The sequence below is a fragment of the Mastacembelus armatus genome, chromosome 14 (genome assembly GCF_900324485.2).
Source record: "Mastacembelus armatus chromosome 14, fMasArm1.2, whole genome shotgun sequence".
Taxonomy (NCBI): Eukaryota; Metazoa; Chordata; class Actinopteri; order Synbranchiformes; family Mastacembelidae; genus Mastacembelus; species Mastacembelus armatus.
In genome coordinates, this window is record NC_046646.1 from 16,202,271 (window position 1) to 16,225,699 (window position 23,429).

General features: G+C 40.5%; 1 protein-coding gene across 7 annotated transcripts; it reads right to left on the minus strand.

The window, feature by feature from the left end:
* Nucleotides 1-8: 8 nt before the first annotated feature.
* synj1 (synaptojanin 1) lies at nt 9-23,333 on the minus strand. 7 transcript variants are annotated; one of them, XM_026327721.1, is made up of 30 exons: nt 23,287-23,333; nt 22,373-22,529; nt 22,074-22,160; nt 21,425-21,692; nt 20,951-21,176; nt 19,990-20,073; nt 19,569-19,646; nt 17,366-17,427; nt 15,820-15,916; nt 15,149-15,324; nt 14,984-15,065; nt 14,707-14,859; nt 13,392-13,548; nt 13,008-13,031; nt 12,378-12,569; nt 11,933-12,017; nt 11,573-11,713; nt 11,288-11,480; nt 11,043-11,201; nt 10,596-10,752; nt 10,313-10,439; nt 9,892-10,104; nt 9,731-9,809; nt 9,361-9,526; nt 9,008-9,190; nt 8,384-8,512; nt 5,730-5,782; nt 5,438-5,627; nt 5,007-5,329; nt 9-3,624 (listed from the first exon to the last, which is right to left on the minus strand). In XM_026327721.1, exons 2-30 carry the CDS (start codon nt 22,494-22,496, stop codon nt 2,605-2,607), a joined length of 5,028 nt encoding a protein of 1,675 aa, XP_026183506.1. In that variant the 5' UTR covers nt 22,497-22,529; nt 23,287-23,333; the 3' UTR covers nt 9-2,604. The 7 variants fall into 7 exon arrangements, with proteins under 7 accessions (XP_026183506.1, XP_026183504.1, XP_026183505.1 ...); XM_026327719.1 differs by having other exon boundaries at nt 13,392-13,557; XM_026327720.1 differs by lacking the exon at nt 23,287-23,333 and adding an exon at nt 22,966-23,113 and having other exon boundaries at nt 13,392-13,557.
* Nucleotides 23,334-23,429: the final 96 nt, after the last annotated feature.

A 23,429-nucleotide genomic window follows, 5' to 3' on the forward strand; every position in this document is an offset into this window, starting at 1 on the left:
ACAAAAAACTTGGGTCAACGTACATTTATTTTTGCATACATACATACATACAACATAAACTGCATCATACTTAAATGTGCAATCGACTGTGCACTTAAAATATGGATCATTGGATATTAACATGATTTGCTGCTTATGTTTTCTCTTTATTACATACAGAATATGTTCAATAACACATAATCTTATCTACTATGGATAATAGCCATAAAAAGGGACAACAACCTCACAAAAGGATAAATTTGTTTCCTATAAAATCTCATCTTGAACATGACATGACACAAAGCGCTGGCTAGTCACCTACTGTTAATGCAGATACAGTATCTACTGCACACATTTGAACACAATAAATGCATTTTAGAGATGACAGACATGTAAGCATAGGCAACCTCTTATACCTGCTTACACTGACAGCTACTGCTTTCAGTGCAGTGGATGAACATTACTTTTTAAATATTTTACATGTTTAAACAGCGCAAAAGCATTATTTAGCTGGTTCTTTCTTGAATCATATGCTTTATCTTCCACGGATCTTCAAAATCTGATTGGACTACAGATGCTACCATGTGTTCGGGGGGATTGTACTCTCCCTAATCCTTTTGCAAGTCTATTGCTTCTCATCACTCTCAACAGTGATGCTGATCCCTAAACTTCAACAGCAGTGAAAGAGGGAAGTAGGTAACAGGAATGATTATTGACAATCACCTCTGACAACACCATACACATCTTAATGGCTAAAAAAAAAAAAAAAAAAGAAAAATATCAGTGAAGGTCAATAATGTTAATTACTCTTAACTGGGAGAAATGGTTATGGCTTGGCTACACAGCGCATAGGAAGGACACAACAGTCAACTAGACATGCTAGCTGTTGCATCTGGGGCCAAGTATACAGTGTAATTGAGTGTATTTTTAGTCAAGGTGGTGAATAATTTTCCAAGAGTATTTCTACAGGGGAATTCAGACTCAGATGGTAGGGCTTTGGGTACAACGTTCTTTGTCTTAAATTTTTAACTTTTTCTGCATACAGTTATGCCCCTAAAAGGCTGAAGAGCAGAAACACACAGCTACACCCATGTGTGAGTGAATACAGTGGCTGTAAGTACTGAACCTTTAAGCACATAGATTGCCTGTACTTTAAGGAGTACTTTCTAAGGGGAATCGCTGCAGTATTCCAAGGTTAACTCTGTACATACACACGTACCCAAACACAAACACAGTCAAACACATCAGATGATACACACTTCAAACAAAACAAATTACTTCTCACCACAGTATCAACAATACAATACTTAGAGTGAATCTTAGAAATTAAAAACATGACTTTTACAATAAACAAAACTCAAGAAAAAAAAAAAGTCCTCTTATTACTGTACATGGCATGTGGTTGCTGCCACATCCACTGACCTGAATAACATCATCTTCGTACTTAAGAGTAACAGAAGTATCCACATGCACGCACCACATTCTCTGAATTTACAATGGTATATGGTTTGATGCTTTGGATAGATCAACAAGAATTAAAACACTAGATGTCAAAATACCCTCTTATCTGTTCAATCCACAGGCTCTCATTTTTACCACTCCACCATCAATAAGAGTATAACCAAGAGAGCGCACACAACATTTCAGTGCATATCAGTTACATTGTGCAAACCACTGATACAGTCATCACAAACACACATACACACACATTTAGCGAATAGTTTCCATAGAGAAAAAATACATTTATACATATCCATTATGTATATGTGCTGATATAGAGCTACAAAATATATTCAGCTAAGTCTAACAGCCAATAGATAGAGAACGGATGGATGACATGATATTGCAGAGAGATGACATGATATTGCAGAGCATTAGTCCTGCAGCACTGAACTGTTACAGCCAAACTATGACACCGATTCGTACTGTTGCTCACACTGTGGTGTCAGCAAGGAGGCAATGACAAAACCCAGTACATTCATGATAAAAACAAGCACAATATGACATTTACATCTGAACCACTATGACACACGCAGAACAGAAAGACTATTTCTTTGCAGTGATCTAACTCCTGTTAGCAGCAAATTTTGGGCAAATGCAAAATCTACACTACATATCCTTCTCCTGACAAAACAGAAATGAATAGACCATGCAGTCTGAGAATCCCGCTGTGATGTACAGATCAGTCAAAATAAGTGACATGAACCACAGTGTGTTAGCAACATGAAGATGATGCCGACTTAGACCAGACTTTGAAGGCGAATGCAGTGTGCTGCACAGCTGCACAGACATGTCTTGATATTGCACTGGTGACACACACGATTTGTGCGTATAGACATATTTTGTATAACTATATACTGTAGACACAGGCACACTTACTGCCACAAATAAAAATAAACAGAATGATTCATATTAAAATAAATGTTAATATCAGGGAGTGAGCAAATTTAGAACACACATTTAAGCTCATATGTTTCTCATGTTACTGCTCGAGATATAAATAATTTCCTGTGACTCAGAAGGGTATTTGCCTATACTTCTTAAATAATGTCTTTTGTACATACACACACATATACACATTTATCACAGAACTATACATATGCCCTTTACATATTAAGGGTGATCCTATCTTTCTGTCGACTCCCTGGGGAAGAAGCAGTGGTCACTGGGTTCCCCTGGGAGTTTTGGGTTACTGGTTGCAGTTCTAGTCGGTATGACAGGCGGGAGGATTGGGATTGCAGAAGGGGTTGGGGATAACCAGTCTGGCTCCAAGTCAAACACAGAGCGGGAAGGCTGAGTCTGAGTTTGGGACTCTAAGGAACTGGAAGGGAAGATAGGGGTCTGTGGTGTTTTCGTCAGAGGTGGGAAATCCAAATCATCATCAAAAGTGACCCACTGCTGGGCTGGTTTACCTCCTGGGGGAGGTGGCTGGTGGCGAGGTGCAAAAGCTGGTGGAATGGAAGAGGGAGGTGCTAGAGGCAAGGCAGGAGAAGGACATTGGTCAGATGTGAGGGGTGGCAGAGGAGCAGGTGTAGGATTGAGAGTGGATGATGGTCCAAAAAGGGGCATGGTCATTTGGAGCTGGAAGGTGGGTACAGATGCAGAGGCTGCTGGTAGAGCAGGGGTGGGCATAAGCGGTTGGGTAAGAGCAGACATGGTCCTCTGTGTTGTGGCTGGATGCTGGACGCTGAAGTCTGGGGTGAGCGGTCGTCGCTGCTGATGCTGCTGCATAAGTGGGCCTGTGAATGGATTGGTGCTGCTGGGTCGAGCGGGAAGTGGGTCAGTCAGGAAGGGGCCAGGAGAGGCACGCAGTGTCTCCTGCGAGCGACTGCGAGATGGGACTGGAGGAGGTGGGAGTAGGGATGAGGCAAATGGTGATGGAGTGGAGAGTGAGGAAGAGGAGGACGAATCGAGTGTTTGCAGTTCTGACAGTGTGGTGGACTGGAGGGACAAGGAGGAAGGGAGAGTGCTAGAGTAAAATGTAGATGGAGGAACAGAGGGGGCAGTATGCAGAGAGGAGCCTCGGGTCAGGGACTGGGTGGTTTGCCAGGAGGATGAGGAAGCGGACAAGAAGTCCAATGTAAGAGTGTTGAAGGGGTCAGGTTTCCATTGTGCTTCTCTTTCGATCCCATTCAGTCCATTTGTCTAAGGAGAAACAAAAAGAAAATGCCATTCAGCTTTCACAACAAATCTTGTCTAAACAAGAGCCACAGATTGTACTAGTGTTTAAGTAATAGGGCATATGATTTTTTTTTGTTTTCACGCTGAAAAAGATACACTGTGGAACAGCATTTACCAAGCTGATTTCTGACTGAAGCCTGCATTGTGTATATCCATGTTTACATTAGAGAGCAGTCATCCTCCACTCTTGGATGACACATTGCTGAATTCATTAATGAGTCAATCATAGGAAAATAAGGAAAACGTAGCTTCCCTTAAATGGCAATAATCTAAGTTTAGTTTTTTTTTTTAAATCACAAAGGGAGATTTGACATACACCTTGTTAGAGGTGTGCACTAGTTTACCCAAGTGTTAGATGCGTCAGCCTTGTATGCCCTACACATTTGCATCACCTCCCTCTGCACTCAGCAGGAATGTCTATCAAGTGACCCACATGGTCCAGCACCTGCAGCCAAAACTCCACAGGGTACCTTTAATATGGCCAACATAAAACATGTATTGTCTTTAGTTTATTACACTGAGTACCACTGAAAAGAATTTTGTATCACAGTCCACATACCAATTACTCTCTCTAACATATATAGAAATTAAATAATACACATGAAACAAAATGTCAAATCAAATAATGAAATCATTGCATATGTGCTCACTTGAAGGCCAGCTGCACAGTGAGCAGATATGAAAGGACTAGTGAAAAAAAATACATGGTCAACCACAGTCAGCATGATTTTATGCTTGTTTTTTTTTTTTTACCATCATTCATGATTTGATCTGTTGACTGACAAAACAAAACAAACAAAAAAGACACATAATGCTCAATTTTTTGGAACTAAAACAAAACAAAATGATGCACAACCTTGACGTAGAGTAAAAACATCTGGGTTAAAATAACTTTGCAAAAAAGTGAAAAAGGTGTAAAAGTGAAAAAGGAAAGAGGAGGAGAGGGTGGTTACTAGGTGTAATGTGTGAGAGGTAATAACATCAGAACAGAAGACTGTGCTATGAAGGATGAGACAAAGAGGTGGTTTAATATTAAGTACCTGTCACCCTGAGGGCTTCTCCAGCTTGTGAGAGAGAGACAAATGTATCAGAGAGACATCAGAAGAATGATACAGATAACTAAGCTCTTCTGATGTGAGACAACAGTGCAGAAAGATCTCTTCCTATTGCTGCAGTCCACCTACACTTGTAATAAATTAGCTTAAAATGCTTAGAATTTGAATTTGACCAAGAACCTGTAGCACATACCAGCAGAAAAAAAAAAAAATCAGCACAGTCATTAAAAAAACTTCACTTTCTCTGTTCAGTTGCTTGAATAACTGAATGAAAGGTAAGTTGGCACTGACCTGTGCAGCTGGAGCTGTCTCAGATTTTGCAGCATCGGGCGGCAGAGCATGAGAGGAGCGGGAACGAGGAGGGGGTTTAGGAGAGGCTAGACCCTGTGGAGGCCCAGCAGGAGGGGCGGCAGTGGCAGCAGCAGCAGGAAGCCCTGTCTTAGGGGCTGCAGCTTGCTGAGGTTGGAGAGGAGCTGGAAGGGTGGGCTGCATGGGTGGTGGGAGTTGGGGCTGAGCCGGAAGGGCAGCAGGTTGGGGCTGCATGGGTGGTTGCATGGGTGATGGAACCTGGGGTCTCACTGCAGATGGCCCTAAGGGAACTGCAGGTGGAGGACCTGAGAGAGGCAATAGCACCGTGTTAAAGCTTATTGCCACTGTATTACAATAACATTCTAGTGTTGATCATGTGGAGTACTGCCCCCTGGAATATTGTCCCGTCTTACCCAGAGGCAGGTCAGCCGGTTTAGCCTGGGCAGTGGGCACAGGACGTGGGGCTCCGGGGTGAGTGTCTGGGATCGGTCGAGGGGCCCCAGGATGCACCTCTGCGTTAGGTCTGGGTGCTCCAGGGTGAGAGAGAGGTGGTGGACGAGACTGAGGGGGCATACTGATCACCCCAGCTCGAGGAGGGATATTCTAGAAGAAAATGATACAAAAATAGAGAGATGTGAACAAATAGGATCCAACTCAATGAAAGAACAGCATTTTAATACTGAATAATCAGACTTGTAATCTCACCGGCCTGGAAGCACCTCCAGGCACAGGAGCTCCCACTGCTGCCTGGCCTCGACCTGGAATAAAGACAAAACAGCAACATTAGACGAAAACATTTGTATTACTCTGTATTTATTATGCAGCCCCTGGGGAGACATGTAAGGAATAGCAGGAACATTTAAGAAGATGGGAGGTTCAAGCTAATAAAAAAAAAAAAAAAAAAAAAAAAAAAAATATCACTTTCAAACTAGCACAGCACTAAATTACACTGCAAACTAACCCCTACCCAAGACAGACCAAATACCCTATAGCTGACTTCATTATTAATAATGACTCAGCCATTCCTTAGCTGCAGGAGGTCTGGATGAGAGGCAGGCCTTGTTCTGTGAGCCAACCGCTAACCACACACCTCTCCTTTCACTATTCTCTTGCTCAACAACTCAGAGCCTGTGAACATCTTCCCACGCCACTTAGATGTCCGCTTCTGTGTTACACCTCGCCGTACAGTCACCAAACGTAAGTCAAGCCTGCTGAGTGTAGTGAGGGATTCATCTAGCCACACACACTCCATAGAAATGGGTCAGGTGAAGACAGGCCAAGTCACCGATAGGCTACTCAATCAAACCCTATTCTCCACTCTGGGACAGGTTTATTTTGTGTCAAGCCATAAACACATAACACAGGATTATCACAGACAGAGAGGGATAATCCCCCTCACATTACAGTACAAGAAACCTCCACACAAAGATGGAGCGTTCAGAGGGACAAATACAAACCTACATACTGAAACTGTATAATACTTTGTCTTCACTGGTACACTGAGGCTTAGTGAGGCTAAGTCGTGCTTTGTGGCACTCACCTGCAGCAGCATCTGGTCGAGGAAGAGCGGGACTTTTTGGTCCTTTGCAGCACAAAGGAAACCAAACCACATTACTGTTATACACAAAGTGGAATACTTCTCACAGGAATGAGAATGACACACTTCACAAAAAAGCTCTATGAATAATGTGTGTGGTGGTAATAATGCAGCAAAGCTGTGAAACCTGAGGGGCTGAGAATCCGAATACCTGCCTGCCTGATTAGCTCACCACTAATCAGTAATTACTGTAGTGAACTGACCTTTAAGTCTGATTACTCTTTAATTCACATGTACGAAAAGACCATAATCACTAAAGTCAACACTTTCTTAGTCCATAATGACAGAGTGAAGTATTCTGTTCCTCAGTATGTGAAACAATTTGGGTGAGATTTGTTATCTGCAAAATGTAGAACTCATTACTCCTGGTTATAATGTGTTTACATGGTTAGCAGTTTTGTTTTGATGAATACCTGGTAAATACCACACATGTTGTGGTATTTATTGTCGTTCTCAGTGTTTACAATCTAAAAAAATAAAGACTCATTAGGGAAAATGCAATCAACACTAATTTGTACAGACCTATTATCCTTAGAACAACCACTGACTATTAAATAAGGAGGAAGAATGAATGTCATTTTTCGTTTTTGCATTCCCAACTTAATCTGCCTCTAAATATGCTAAAAGGCTCTTAACAACAGACTACCAAACACGTCTCTCACCAACACAGGACTAAGATGGCCTGCACTGATGCAGAATTGCACCAATGTCAGAGAAAGCATTAATAACACTGATGACAGGGAGTAAAACTACAGGAATGACATCCTATCTGTCCAGTTACCTTCACTGCCTCTCCTACTGAGCAGTGGGCTGGGACATTCACCACAGTCTTCAAGTCAAACAGGGGAAACAGTATTTTCAAAATGAGGCACAACACAGAACACAACATAACACAAAATAAAAGATTTCAGTTGCAGTCGCATTTTCTCGATCAACCAAAATCACATATTTTCGGGGCTGAACGTGCACTGCATTTTTGAACATATACTACATCTCCATTCACCACCTTTCAACTCCAGAACGTCATGAATAAATACTAAATCTAAGAGCATGAAACAGCTACTGCATGGCCTGTTTCCACTTAAAATTTTATCATGAGATAAATTTCAGCAAATAGTTTAGGCAAAATCCCTGGTTGAAAAGCTAAACCTAAACTGAAAGAGCATTTAATCATACCTCATATAGTCTTTTCAGCTCTGAATACAGGGAAAACAGTCTGCTCATATACATCAGTTATTTACACTCATCGGAAATCCCCTTTCACCTAATACAAAGTCTAAAATTATGATGTGGCACAAACTGTCTCTTTTCATTTTAAATCACAATGGGACATTACTGCCATCAGTAATGAGTTATGATATATAGCAGTTTTATATGTGTGATATAAAGTTTCACACTGTATAAACTATAATATTTACAATTTACTGAATCAGCACTAATGCAATACACTGGGTGCAGCATCAGATGGAAAATAGCAGCCACCGCTTTAAGGGTTTCAGCAATGTAAGCAGATGAACACACAGTTCGACAGCAATCATTTTACCTCCAGATTCCCTTCTAATTGGCAGAGGGCTCATGCCTCCTTCAGGAATGAGGTGAAGCAGTGGGATAAAGGGGAAAACGTTAACACCTGACTGAAGTATCTCTAGACTAAAAAAAATGTATGATTAATTTCCAAGTAATATATATTTATTTGCCCTAACTAACATAGCGCACTATGTTTCTGTGGTTTTTGTGTAGAAACGACATAAAGATACTTTACCTGAAGGTGGGGGTGGGCGTTGAGGTGGTGCTGGTCTGGCTGGTGGGGCCATGGGACGAGGGGGGGGTGGGCGTTTGGGCTCCAGGCCTTGAGGTGTTGGGGCACCAGGTTGGAAATCAACAGGAGGTCCTCAAATGGAAAGAAAGTGAAACGTGCAGATTTATACATGTGAAGCAGCCTTTCAACTGATGAACCAGAATATGTGAGTACCTAATGTGAGAACGTGTACTTTCAACCAGTACGGAATAATATTTTTAGATCATTTCAACAAATCTGTCTTAAAAAAAAGCTGTTATTGAAATTCCAACAGAAAAACATTTTTCAGCACTGTGCTATTCCATTCCAATGTACAAGTGTATAGCTAGGATTGCACACATTTTTAATGCTGTCCAATAAAACAGAAACACATTTTCAAAAGTAAGGCACACCACAAACCTTCTAACACCAAACACTGATTAAATTATCACATTACATTAACAGAAAATTCAGTGATCACTCAGTGATGATGGACTTACATCTGCTTCCGCGCATTACAGACAGAGCACAGTCTATACTGAAGCAGACAGAGACCGAGTACATGAATGCACTGTACTTACATCGGCCTGCCGCACACAGTTTATTCACCTTGTGATGGTCGGGATGGTTGTTGAGCCTGACCAGGCCTGCTGGGGGCTGGAGGTTCTCCCTGGGTGGGAGAGGGACAGGGACTGCTGCGAGGGGAGGGCAGAGGGGAGGATCCAGGGCCAGAGCCAGCTCCAGGCTGCAGGTGCTGGGGAAGGATATCCTCCACCTCCTCATCCACATCACCTAGTATATGACAGAAGGGGGCAGGAAGTATTCTTCTTTAATGTATTAATCTCTTTCAATATTTTAGTGGTGCCAACAAAAAAAAAAAAACATATAGGCATTCACAGTCCTTTTTTTTTTTTTTTTTTTTTAAGGACAGTGATTGAGATTGCATAGCTGTCATGCCTCACCTTCCATATCATAATCGTCATCACCCATGTCAATATCCTCAGCAAGCAGGGTGGAGCTGGCCGAGGTAGGAATGCTTCCACAGATCCGCTCGACGCTCATCTCCTCCTCCAGACTCTTGATCCAACCTGGACTCTTCAGACGGATGTCAATCACCTTGCCAAGGACCTACAACGCACCCAAAAAACACAGACCAGACAGAAGGAGCAATTACTATGTAAAGGACACAAACATTTTAGAATGAAGTAGCTTCTGTCTGGGCTGGAGACAGATGTCTTAGTATAAAGGAGATTGATTTCATATTATTAATGTTAAGACTTGTGGGAACATTTTAAAGCCCAGAAGTAATTAAGATAATTATTGTTGACTTACAGTGGAAGCACTGAGAGAAAGAGCAGCAAGAGCAGAGTAACCTTCTAGGAAGGTAACCCACATCTTCTCTTCGACAAACCTGGATAAACAAGATCACTGTCAATGCAGTCGAAACATCTAAAGGTGATACATGTTTATCTGTGTTTGGATGTCAGACTCACCTGATGAGGATGACTTCTCCAAAATTAGAAAACTTGTCCAGCAGCTCGTCTATAAGTTGATCGTCAAAATAGTCGTCGGGGCCAGAAGTGCAGAGTGACACCAGTATGGTGCCATCTGGAGGCCCCTGCATGGCAATCACATCTTTGTAAACTTGGTGCCGAGCCTTGGGGTCAACCTCCAGGATGTCCACATCTATTACTGCGACCACAGGCCTTAAAGGTAGACAAGAAAAGTGAGTGGAAAGAAGAACTTAATGACAGAGTGTTATTACTAAGATACACAAAACGGAGCATGGGGAAGTGTTTTTCTTGAGAATGTTTGGAACAAAACATAGAATTTATCAAAAGCACAAATGTGAGATTAAAAAATGGAGCATGTGGTGTACCATCATTCATTCACTTGATTCTTACTGTTAGTTACCTGTGGTCTGATGTCTTAAGCTCAGCCCTGCCATAGTACTTCAAAGTGCCAGGAGTCCAAGAGTAGTCTGGATCATCCTCATTGGCCCCAGATGTAGAAGCTGCCCCTACTACATTCATCTCCTCAGCTACAAAGCAAAAATGTATAAATGTACAAAAGGACATAAATAGATAAAGTACTTTGTGTTTCAGTTACTGTAATTTTGATTATTTTTAAAATCAAAGGCAGGTGCCCCTGCCTATATAAGCCTAAAATCTATCTTCACGGTGGCTCAACGTCTCACCTGTTTTGTCAAAGTTCCATTTTCTCCTCTTCCACAGTATGCGGTCAGTCCAGGCTGGTGTGCGGCACTTCTCACTGGTGTCATAATCATCCGAGAAGAGGTCGTACTTATAGGTGGGAGCAAAATCTAACTTTCCCTCAATAAAGCCTCGGAAGATCTGTAGTAAAAATTAAATATATATATATATATATATATATATATATATATATATATATATATATATATATATATATATATATATATATATATCACTTTAGGTTTGTGTATTGCTGTTGTGCTTCTTGAGACATAAAACACCAAACCTTTATTTGTAAGCACTATAAAACAACACAGCATTTTCACTGAAATGCTGCGTATGATTTTAAATCATGGTACACAGTTTTCTGATTAAATGAAGTGAAACCTCAAACTGGTTCTGTAAATGTTCATGTGTGCTGCAGGTCATACCAAATTAGCATTCTTCTGGTCCACCAACTGGTCCCCAGCTGTTAAGGCATCCCAGTTCTGCTGTTTGATCAGGTCCTTTACTTCCTCGTTGGGCAGGTTGATACGATAGTTAAAGTCTCCACACCAGAACACATAATCATGTGAGTAGAGCAGACGACCCTGGGAGATGAGACAGATGTGGTTATGCATGTATGCAAATTAGGCAAAAATGTGGAAATTGAACTTGTTAAAATCCATCTTATTACCATGGGGAAGCTGAGTCTGCGTGTGATCTCACTGTAGTCATCGTTCCTCTCCTTAACCTGTGATTGGCCAGCAGCAAAGTGGGAGCAGACAAAGCAGATACTGGTGGTGTGGAACAACAGGCGGATGGCCACACCTCCTTTGTTGCCTGTGGCCCCGCCCATTCCAGTTTTTACAGTATCTACAGCTACATCCCTGAAAAACATATTGAACTAGAAGATTAGATCTGTTGCTATACCTGTTTACAGTAAAATTAAGTTTCTAATAAGAATGTGTACAGCTTATACCTGATGAAGGGTGCATGCTGTGGACGGATGAAAACAAACAGACACACCCCCACCAGCTGCTCAGAAGCAAGAAGCACATACTTATGGTCCCGCGAAATGTTTTTTTGGAGCTCAGCTGCCCACAGTTTCTGGTTGGTAGTGCTGAGGCAACAACAGAAAGATGTGTTATAGTGCAGAAACAGAAAATACAAATACAAGAAAACAGTGAGTATTAACTTATTTTATTTGATCAAATTTTAATATGTAACGAAATCTACTAGTTGTTTTTTAGAACTGTATTCTCAAGCGCAAATTGAGATTTGGTGCTTTTGGTGGGAGGTCAGAAAGGTCAGACACCTCAGACTAAGTTCTCACACATACCTGGCACTGACAATGTTGCCAGCATTTAGTTCAACCATTTCCTCAAAACCGATGGCAAAGATATCAATGGGGTTGGTTTTGCTGTCTTTAAACAGAACAATTACACAATGATCAACACAAATAACAAATGTCTGATCAAATATCTTGGTAGAGGTATACTGATTTATTAAATATATATATATTAATTATAAGGCTTCACTAAAAACAGTCTCTACAATACAGACGCTATACTGTGTTGATAAGTACAACATTCTTACTAACTTATTGTAAATAAGGCAAAATTTCAACATAAAGACCAAGGTCAAAGTATAAAAACACAACCTTTGTTAAACTAAATGGATTTCAGGCATGAAAGTGGTATTAACCTGGTAAATAAAAACAGCCTTATACAAGATTATTTTCCAAGATAACAACCAGTAAATGCAGTAAGCAAATACCAACATACCCTGGAACTCAGGATGCCCTGCCTTCTTTGGAGCATCCAGAAGCCAGTCGTTGAGTGTCTGGTTGCGGAAAGCAATACTCCTAAACTGTTTACCCCCATTAACATTCCAGGTGCCAACACACACCCGGATCTGTTTGGGCCTCGTGTATTTATGGTGGTTCTGACACATTCCCAGTAATACTCTCGGGGAGGCTATAGAGGAGAGAATATATTAAGGGTGTAAAATAAGTAAATATTCAAGTGTTAATGGTAGGATACAGGGGAACAACACAAATGGTAAAAAACTAATCAAATCAACAAAAATAATGGGAGAACATCCATGGGAGAAAGTATGCAGCTGCAATACAGGTAACATCCAAACAACCTTGGTAATGGTTCCTCTCAATCTCTAAATTTTCACTTAAAGGAATGATCAATTTCACTGCAAAAATCAGCATCTTTTTTTCTTTATAATCACCATCAGAGCAGCCTGATAATTCTTAATATTAAACCACTTAGTATTAAACCACTACCAACATTTGGATAACAACTCAGTGAACAATAATGAGTAGCAAACACAAATGAAAGGACAACTACGTGGCAGAAGATGAAAAGATCCATCCACTGGGGGCAGTCTGTCGGTTACTATACCTGATTGTAAGACGGGTTCAGTGACTAAGATTTTGTGCAAGAGCAGGGAGGAGAGAAGGAAGAGAAGGGTGGGTTAACCAATGCTTTAACAGATAATGCCAGCAGAGCAGTTGGTCAGCATTAATCTAAATGTAACAGAGAGCTGACACATGAAGATTACACTTCCCACTTGATGCAGTGCAAATAACTCTTCTATTTTGTGTATGTAGTTTCTGTAGTTTCCTAACCCTAAAGGGCTACAACAGATATGGGTCAAAATTCAAAATATTTTATCAAATCCCCACCACGATGAAGCAGAAAGCAAAGGATACTAAAGCTACAATAACAAAATTAAAAAAGAGATTTTACTCAAACAAAATAATTACCCCTTTTGTAAATAATTACCATAAAGACTGGATGTGGTGAGCAAGGCTCGAGCTTTGTCTGCCAAATCACTGTTGAGTGTGGATCCCAGCCTCAGGATGTCTATAGCTTCTTGCTTAGAACTGTCAAAGAAGTTGTTCTGGATGGTCCTTGTCACAGAACGGGCTCCATCTTTGAGCTTCCCCGCCTATCAAAAAAAGACACATACAAAAAAAAAAAAAAATTTAGAAATTAATCCCATTACATACACCACTACCCACCTTACATCAAAAAAGCTTCTACTTCCCACTCTAACCATGGAAGAGGAGAAAATAAGGAACGCTTCAGAGACATCCACTCAATAATTTTTTTGACCAGGAAGAATCAAACTGCTAGAGAAGGCGTGACTTCAAAATTTCACTGATTGATGTGCAACATGGTGATAAATATGATGACAGCTTGGTTTGATTCCTCCAGGTTCATCCAAGCAAGACAGTAGATGCTGCCAGACAATATAGGAAACAATCAGAAATGATACTATAGTAAGAAAATGATCCCTCAACACGCAAAGGCAACATTTAACACAGATCCACCAAAATCACCCAAAACAGACCAAGAGCTCAAAAATATAAACTGACTTATTAACTTACCATACAGGTAGAGAGGTCCAGAGGACAGCAGAAAAAGATAGCACATGAGAGTCAGTGCACAACTATCTATTATCATTTTTAAAATGCTATTCTCCCTTTAGTATCAAAGTCAATATTAACAATTTATGTCCTCAGTCCTGTTACAGTACAGGGATTTGGTTTTTGTACCATTTCTGGGTGATGACTTTATGTATTAAACTGCTTTGAGTATGTTTCATCTGAAATAAACTAGTCATCGGTTAGGTGACAGTATGTGGCGAGTTTTGAGTGGCATCCTCTCGTAACCTCTCAGTCTTTATCAGTTACATGTGTTTAGAGAGATCCAGTTCCAGAGCTGCATGTTAACTGTACTGTTTTAAGATCAAACGATAACTTCATTTTGTTCATGGGAGCAAAACAAATATAAAACATGTAATTAAATATACAACATATTCAACAGTGAAGTCTGCTGAGTTTAGTCCAGTCCAGTGCTTTCATGTGCTGGTTAATGTGCTCAGATGGTAGCAACAATTCAGACAGCAGGCAAAGCTACACCATTTTTCATATGTAACCTTTAAAACAGCATTCAGATACAGACATTTTTAACACTTTACCAAAATCCTATATCAGACACAGTTCTAACAACCTGCTGTGTATTACAACTTGCCTCAGTGGTTAAACTGAAAACATTGAATACTTGTGTGTCTTTAGTACAACATGTTTTGTACCTTGGCCTTGCCATCCAGGGCTCCGGTGCCTGCATAGATCTTACTGATAGAGTCTCCGTTGACAGACCACATGGTCCTGAAAACCTCCTGGAACCTGGCCACCAGCTGGGGTTTCTCTGTCAGACCCATTACCTCCAGTTGCTTTGGCAGCATCTGGGATGGTGAGGAGCGATGATGTTAGCTATCATCACTAAAGACAACAGACTTTGAGAGAACAAATGCAAATGCTGTATGTTATGACAAAACAAGGCTATACTGCACACTATTAGACTCTTACCTCAAGGGCAAAAAAGGCCTGCACACTATTAGTTCTATCCAGACAGTCCAGGCAGTTGGTCCTGATGGTCCCACCCTGAGTCCTTAAGAGACAGGTTAAAATATAAGAAGCATTGCAAATATGATATTTAATTCTTCTTTATAGGTGTCTTTATTTATTTCTCACCTCACAATACCCGTTTCACCTGTGTAGTAGAAAATACCACACTCATCTGTGAATTTGGTGAGCTGGGGTTTGAGAACACTGTGAAGTTTATCTGCTTTGCCTCCCTTTACATTTTGATGGTAGTCGAAGTTCACCATTTTGACTGCTGTTGCATGCTCTGATGCCTTCAAGTGACTCTGAGGGTGAGATGGAGAGGAAGAGGTCTAATTTCCAGAAATTCAATTGAATGCAAAAAGACATTTAAATTTTTTTGTGTTCCTCATCTAAAAACCAACATTTTGAACTGAGACTAACCAGGATAATGTATTTTTTATTGTTCAATGAAATGTGGCTTTAAACCTCAACAGCAAGTTTCTTCTAAGATTTTGTGACAGCTTTAACACCACAGAAGAAAATGTAACATGACAAAAGTGTTGGGTAACCAAATTCATGGATTGAGTACAAAAAGACAGCTTTTTGGCACTAACTTCTCGGATAGAAAACGTAATAGGATAGTGAAACATTCTGTTAAAAGAATTCTTTGCTGTCGACAGTGTGTTGGGTTAACACAGAGAACAGAGGAAGCATTTGTTAGACGAACACCAGCTGGTTTTGGAAAGAGTTTTCTTATTAGAAGCATCAGATAATGACTAACATGCTTGTGTTAAGGTACAAAGATATGGTCCTCTCACCTGAAATGCTTTGCTGAGCATGTGTTCCCCTTCCTTACTCCCAAGCAGGTTGATGATCACCTGTTTACCATACAACCTCCGCAGCGCAGTGAAGTGCCTGCAAAACACATGCACACTCATCTAATAAGCACAATACTGCATAGGTCTATAATCACATCACAGATCCTGCTTTGTTTAAGCTTGATGAATACACACAAGATGTCTTAACAACTGCTTATGGCAAAATGGCACAGACAGGGTGAAGTCACAAAGAACATCTTCAAGGTATGTATGTTTTTATAAAGCTGTAGGCTCTTGGAGTGACAAAGAAAGGAATAGTGCAAAGCCAGCACAACAAGAAAAATCTAGAGCCATTTGATCAAATTGGTATAAAATGATGAAAGATACAGACAGAAAAGTAGAGCCATTCGGTCAAAGAGAAATGCAAATATGCCACAGGCTATTGTATGTTGATAAAAAAGATGTTCCTCTTGGCCTTCCACTATTGAGGAAATGTCAACAGAGAAGTACTTGGTTGTTAGTGCAGAAAATTAGCCAGCTATTACACAAGATGACTCATGATCCCTGATCTGAACAAACTTAAAATATTTAACAGTACTGCCAACTACTTAGTGTGAATAAAATGACTAATTTTGTGCAAAACACTATTGGTATACACGTCTTAACATGTTCAACATACTAATAAGCAGTGGAAAACTTGACACAAATATTGAGCTCAGCCCTGCAGATTCCACCCACTAATGTGTGGCAATCAAAGAACCAGAGACATAGCTTTCCAGCTTGGTATTGGCTTGTACTAGGTGAGCAGTATGACTATTGCAAGATTGACAAGGCACTACAGAAAGCTGATAAGGATGGAGTAATATCAAGGTGTGGCACAGTAGTTATAGGTCCAGGCCCCAGCGACAATCCATCCCGCTTAAGTGTCTTTAAACAAAAGAGCAGATGCAAATTTCTAATTTTATGTTTAAACTCTCATGCATGTTGTCGTCCTTGGAAACACTGGGCTGCTTTCTGAAAAGAAACTAAACAAATGTCTGAGTAGTTTTCCATAAAATATGGATGGTTCCACTTTAGAAAGTCCATATTTGTCACTGCCCACCTGCTCTGCACTATTTGCTGCCAACTAACAAGATGAGTAATGAACGACCCAATCCATACTTAGCATTGCTATTTTATAAACTTTCAGAGTACAATTAGGAAGTATATAGTATAACTACTCAGTAGACATAATCAGAAGAAAGTGATATAGTCTCTAGATCTAAATGCAATAAGGTTAACATCTAATAAAGGGCTATTAATGTGTCCTCTCAGCTCCTATCAGTAATCCTGTCTCTGAGTACAGACTTCAATTAACTTCTTTCTTTCAAGAGAAGAAGAAGAGAGTGAAGAGACTATCTCTATTGTATTTCAGGCAGTGACTGCAGAAGACATAGTATTATGTTGTCTCCTCTGCTCCTCAGAGGAGTGCTAATCTGTGGAAGGCCAGAAAAGCAGCTGAAAACTACTACACACATACACACCCTGCACAGAACACTGCAATTACCTTTCGAATGCAGGCGCATTTGCCTCAAATCCTCGTGAGAGTTTGACACGATGAGAGCCAACCTGCATGTCAGAGAAATGAAAAAAAAAAACAAAATAGCACAAGTCACAGTGTCCTTCTATGGAAAGATCAGAAAAGGAAAGTTGAGCACACACACAATGCAGATGGCCAGAAGACCTGATGGATTTGGGATAGACACTTTTACCAGCAGAAATAAAACCTTAAAAAAAAAGTATGGCATAGGATGACAGCAACACTGGGAGCATAGGGAGACAAAGACACTGAGCAGCAGCGAAATTTTGTTGCCTGTCATCCCTCCAAAACCTTTTTTTGGAACTTTTATTATAACCTTTACAAATTTTAGCTTCGGTCTGACCACCTCTTAAATATTCCCTCTCATTTGAGTTAACGACTGCTGAGAGAATTACCTAAAACACCAGAGCTATATAGAGAAGCATACACAGCCATGGCCACAAATGATGACATTTTTTGACAGGCTGAGCAGGATACTGTCCTGGTGGCTGTTACCTGGAAGTCTCTACAAAGCAAGTCCCTACTTGTTTCCTTGTTGTTCCCTACCAATCTGTGCCTGTGGACGCCTGTGAATGCTTTGTACTTTGATTTATATCCCCTTCTTTTTAAACCATTTTTTCCCCTGTCGATAACACCTCCGAGTGCTGAAAAAAACAATACCAGTCTCCTGGCTTAATCAGTAAAATATGTGCATTCAGCTTTTCATCTCTACCACTGCATGTTCTCTGGAGACCTAAGTGAGATCTTGAGTGTACACTGACTCTTATTGTGTCCTTGTAGGACTTTTCCTTCCTTACAACTCCAATTTCAACTTTCTTTTGTGCCATCTGCTAATCTTTTCCTCTGCTTTGCATTCACCTGCTCGAATGTCCTTATGCGCCTATTGTGGCTAGACCCGGGATTGGCAGAGCTAGACATTTTGCCCCATACTGCTGCCATTTTGTCACTCCTTCTCTCTGCTGCTGTCCAGGTCTATGCAATGCATATTTAATAACTTCCTGAGATGGCTCCTGAAAGGACTCTAGTTACTGCTGTAAACCTTGGAACAAAACCTCATATATCTCAACAGATAACACCAGAAGATCAACTGGTCAAATCATCAATAAGTTTCTACTATAAATCACAAAACCTCTAATGCATCTAAGGTATGAGATGTTTTAACCTGTAAATGGTTGATTAGTTGTTTCATTTCAGTCACTCAGAAGGAAATATTGAAATCTAGTTCTTATCAAGAATTAACATCCATTAAAAAGAATTAACTAGGACTTTAGCTTTAACCACTCTTAACCCAGCTCACTCTTAACTACTAACTGACAAAGGGGGGCAATACTACCACTCCACTGATGTATTTTTCCTAATAGGGTTTTATGGCACTGCACTAAATATTCAGAAACTAATTCCTGATTATTTCTCTTATTTATTAACTGTGGAAACACCAATAATGCCTTTTCTGTGTAGAAACAAAACTACCCACCCTGCTCAGGGAATGAATTGGAGAGTATGGGGAACATAAATAAACCTACAAGCCACAATTGGTAGTAGGGTCTAAGACCTAAAACAGCACTTTAAAAGCAGAGGGACTACAGTTCCGTCTGAAAACACCCCCAAGGCAACTACACTCTGCTTTGACCTACCCACAGACCTTATGGACTGAATAGGTGACTAATATGGTCCTTAGTGCTCTGCTAGGAATAAACAGCTCACTCTTCCATATTATCAAATAACATCTATTCAGATGCCCAGGAACTATTGGTACCCTAAGTGAAAGGAAGTGGATAGGGGGTGTTTTCAGACCAGGCTCTCACCTGACCAAAGAAGTCTGGGAGCTGAGGAAAACAGAAAAATGCCCTTTACCAACCACTATATCTATCGTTAACCTCTCCCACATCCGATCTAATCCACCAGTCTGTGCAATGTAAGAACAGGGGCAGGAGAATCCCAGACATGTTGTTTGTGTTGTGCATTAAATAGGTGATTCCACTTTGTGCTTTAAATGTTCAAAATGTCATTTCAAATACTCTGTATGGGACTTGGATAAAAACCCATAACGGGATTGTCTTGTTTTTCACCCCTGGACTTTGGCATTGCACAGAGAAATCCTTATCTGCAGTGTGAAAGCGCCAGCACCAAAACAAGCCAAAAAAGAAAAAAAAAAGGGGAGGGGTTATACCAGATGGGGGTTTTCATCCAGTCCATTACGATGCCGATTCTCATTCAGGTGCAACAAAACACCCCTAATTAACTTTTTCTGAACACAATATGGACAAAATGTGTTAAAACTAGAATAAGGATATCTAGTATTGTAATACAAGGAGACCTTTCATTCCCCTTACATTGTTTTTTCCAGATACAAATGACATTTAAAATAGTTTTTATCTTCTTTTCCAAGAGTTCAATAAATAGAGCCTTCATCAGAGTTCAGTGTTTATGCTTACACAGTGCAGACTGAATGAGCCTCATCTGTAACTGTAGTATTTATAAAAGGACTACACAAACATGAGGGCTGTTTTATGATTTAAAATATGATGTGGCTTAATATATGAAAACCTATTCAGAATTTAAGGCTGGCTGTGTGATTTTGTTTCCATTACCTGGATTCCTGGCTGTTCCCAGAAAAGAGGAATGGACCCACGGATTTGTATGAAGGATGAGACTTTGTCATCCAGGAAAATCACCTTTTCAAAACAAGAAGAAAGTTTGGTTAATCTAAAATTACCAGAATATATGACAGTACAATCCAGCACAAATATCCATCAATTACCCACACTACACTTCTGAAACATCATTACATTTCTATTCACTTTGCCATAGAGATCTTAAAGACCTCTACAGTCATTTATGGAATATACTGTATGCATAGTTATACTGCATTACAATGTTTTGGAATTGTAGTAGTTGCAGTTTTTGTGGCAAACTGTAGCTTCCTGTTTATTCCCTCAAATGGGAACTTGAAAAAGGGAAAATGTCAAATGAGTCACTCTTCCAATGAAAGAGCTGCACAGTAATCTTGTATATTCAAATATATGTGTGTTTTCAGACAATATGCTGACTCAGCAATGCAAATACAGACTGGACTGAAGTTTACTCAATAAAGGAACGTTAGAAGCTGCAAAGTAAAAGTCTTCAGACTGAAGCTTGACAAATAAATCAGTGTGTCGATACATTATTATTGCCACACTACTCATCTATAATGATTATTGTTAGATCATATCATTTTACAGCAACAGAGCATAAATACAAGACTGGATCAGGTCAGTAAATAGGTAACCAACATGTTAATAGACTGTATGATCTGAGTCCCTGTGGCTCTCTGAACAAATACATCTGATACATTGTGTAAACATTACACTACCTAAGGTTTGTGTGTAAGAAGTGCCACTGCCTCCTGCCCTGCGTCCTGTTTGCTCTGATCTGACTAGCACTTAAAGAGTACTGCAAACGATCAATAACCCACTGAAACTGATTTGACTACTGTAAACTTATTTTGGATCACTGGCTATCATGATACTCTGAGAAGAGGGACTCAATAAAACTGCAAAAGATCTAAATCACCTGTTCAGTCTCCACAAAGTTGGCCACCTGCCCATCATCATTTGTTCCCCGGACATTGAATCGCGTGCCAGCTCGCTCTGAGCTGAGCCGGGAGAAGATGCAGGCCTTGGCTTGTTTGTGCCCTGCATAGATGGTCCTGACCTCCACACTGCCACACATCAGCCTCAACAGCCAGTCATCACAGTTTACTCCATAGTGTTTCAGGTGCAGGTGAAGCGATTGGTTCCTTTTGATTCACATAGACAAAATCAACAGTAAAACCAACAAATTCAGTTAATTTTCACACCTTAGTTGCAAACCACACAGCCCCCATTTCACACACTCAGTTCACCACAAGAGGAAGACTGTGCAGGGTGCAGAACATGTATTCAACTCATGTCTCCAAACACAGAGATTGAAAAAAAAAAAAAAACAAATCCTTGACTACTAGTCTGTACGTATAACTCTTGAACAGTAAACAGTTTGTGCTCTTACCAAAAAAAGCGGTTATCTGTAGTGTCTTCTAGGATCCTGCGATGTGCATTAAGACTCAAGTCCATGCTGACGCCAGTGGAAGACCAGGCAAAGTAGAAGTGCCCTGAGTTTAGGACCTTTCGCACCTCAGCGATACGATCCTCATCTCCTGGGTCATTCTTCAGCGATATAAAATCTGTCTGTGTGACTCTGAAAACCTCAGAATCCTGCACCTTCCCCACAGAGCTGCATCCTGTCACAACCACCAGACTGTGGAGCATGGAGTCACCTGCAAGAGTAATGTCGAGTAGGAGTATGAGAAATTATGCATGGTGATACTGAGGAGAAAAAAAAAAAAAAAAGCAAGCAGCAGGTTGGGAGAAATAAAATACTGTGTAAAGAAAATAAAAATAAAACAATTAAAGAAAGGACAAGATGATTAAATAACTTTGATGTCATTCCTGTCAAAGAAGTCACCTTGCAGGCAAGATTAAATCTTTCACATGGCTTTTTCCTTGTTGTGGCAACAAGGCATTTGAGGAGAAAGCAGCTTTAAAGAAAGCTGTGACAGCACTACACAGTTACATATGAACATACCTAGACACAAAACCTAGACCAGATGCAGGAAGCATGTGCAACAGTGAATAGAGAAGATGTTTTTATAACTTACCCAGGTTTAGTCGGAGGACACCCAGAATTCCATAGGCATCAACAATCTTGGTATATGTGTTTTTAATGGCCTCCTTCTCTGCTGCAGCTAGAAGAAAAATAAACACAATGTGAGGCAAATAATAATTAAATATAGTTTGTGACTTAATCATAGTATAACAATACACCCATCACTTGAGACTCATTGTTCTGTCTCCTGTAGCTGCATCTGGCTTACAGCATCCTCATCTGAAAGCAAGAGTTTTAAGGTGTATAATTAAGTTATAGCTTATTAATTCACAATCAAATAAGATGCCTTACACAGAACAGCCACAGCCCCCGACTCAAACATGAGGCATTCTTCCCTCGTCCTTGTTTCCACTATAACACTGTAGGGAGGTGGGTCCAGCTTGTGGTAGATGCGGTATCCCTTGCTGAAGGCCATTGTTGATCCAAGATGAAAAACCTATATTATGACCTGGAAACCAAACATGAGAGCAGATCAGGCCAGAGACATGCCAGTAATTTGATGGCTACCACGGTGCACAGTGCAGATAATAACTGTAATGAATCCTCTACTTATTAAAGGTAACTTTATGTCTTATGTCGTCAGGTAACAAAGTGCGTGATGCGGATGGACGACAAGACGTAACGTTACATGGGGAAATTAGAAGCCTGTTATATATACGGATAGAGCTAAGGCCCAACCATTGCTACTGCAGATAGGTGGACACAAGAGTATCCTACAAAGTATCATACAATGACAACGTTTGTTAGACCGGGGACTGAAATATCGTCCATCCCGACACGGACAGTCACGACTTACGATATTACAACTGCAGCAAGCGAAGCTAACGCTAACGTCTACCAGCCAGCTATCTTTAATGGCAGGTTCAGTGTGATGGGAAACCAACCTCAGAAAACGCCAGACATGATGATATAACGAAAGCGTCTCGTTGTCTTCACCTATATAACGCTAGCGGGTAGCTAGCTAAAGGATCTGGATTAATCATAGGAACAGCTGTGATTCGCTAGCATACGATATTTTGTTGGTCGTGCCTGTATGTCCGGGATTATAACCTGTAATTTTCTAACATACATTTGGGCCGCTCAACCAAGAAGAACATATTAACCAGTGCGCACACTTGGTTCACAGCTTCATCTGGTAACCGAAGGTTTCACTTGTATGATATCATTTGAATTATACAGTGGAAAGACTGTGAATTTCGCCTTACCGTCTCCTCCCGCCGGGATGTTGCTCCGCTGTCACAACAAAATCCCTCCCGGTGCAAAATGGTACATTCCGACACAAAGCACGCCTACTTCACGTTACCGTAATACATAGTAAAATATTACTGTGCGCCTTTACACAAACATA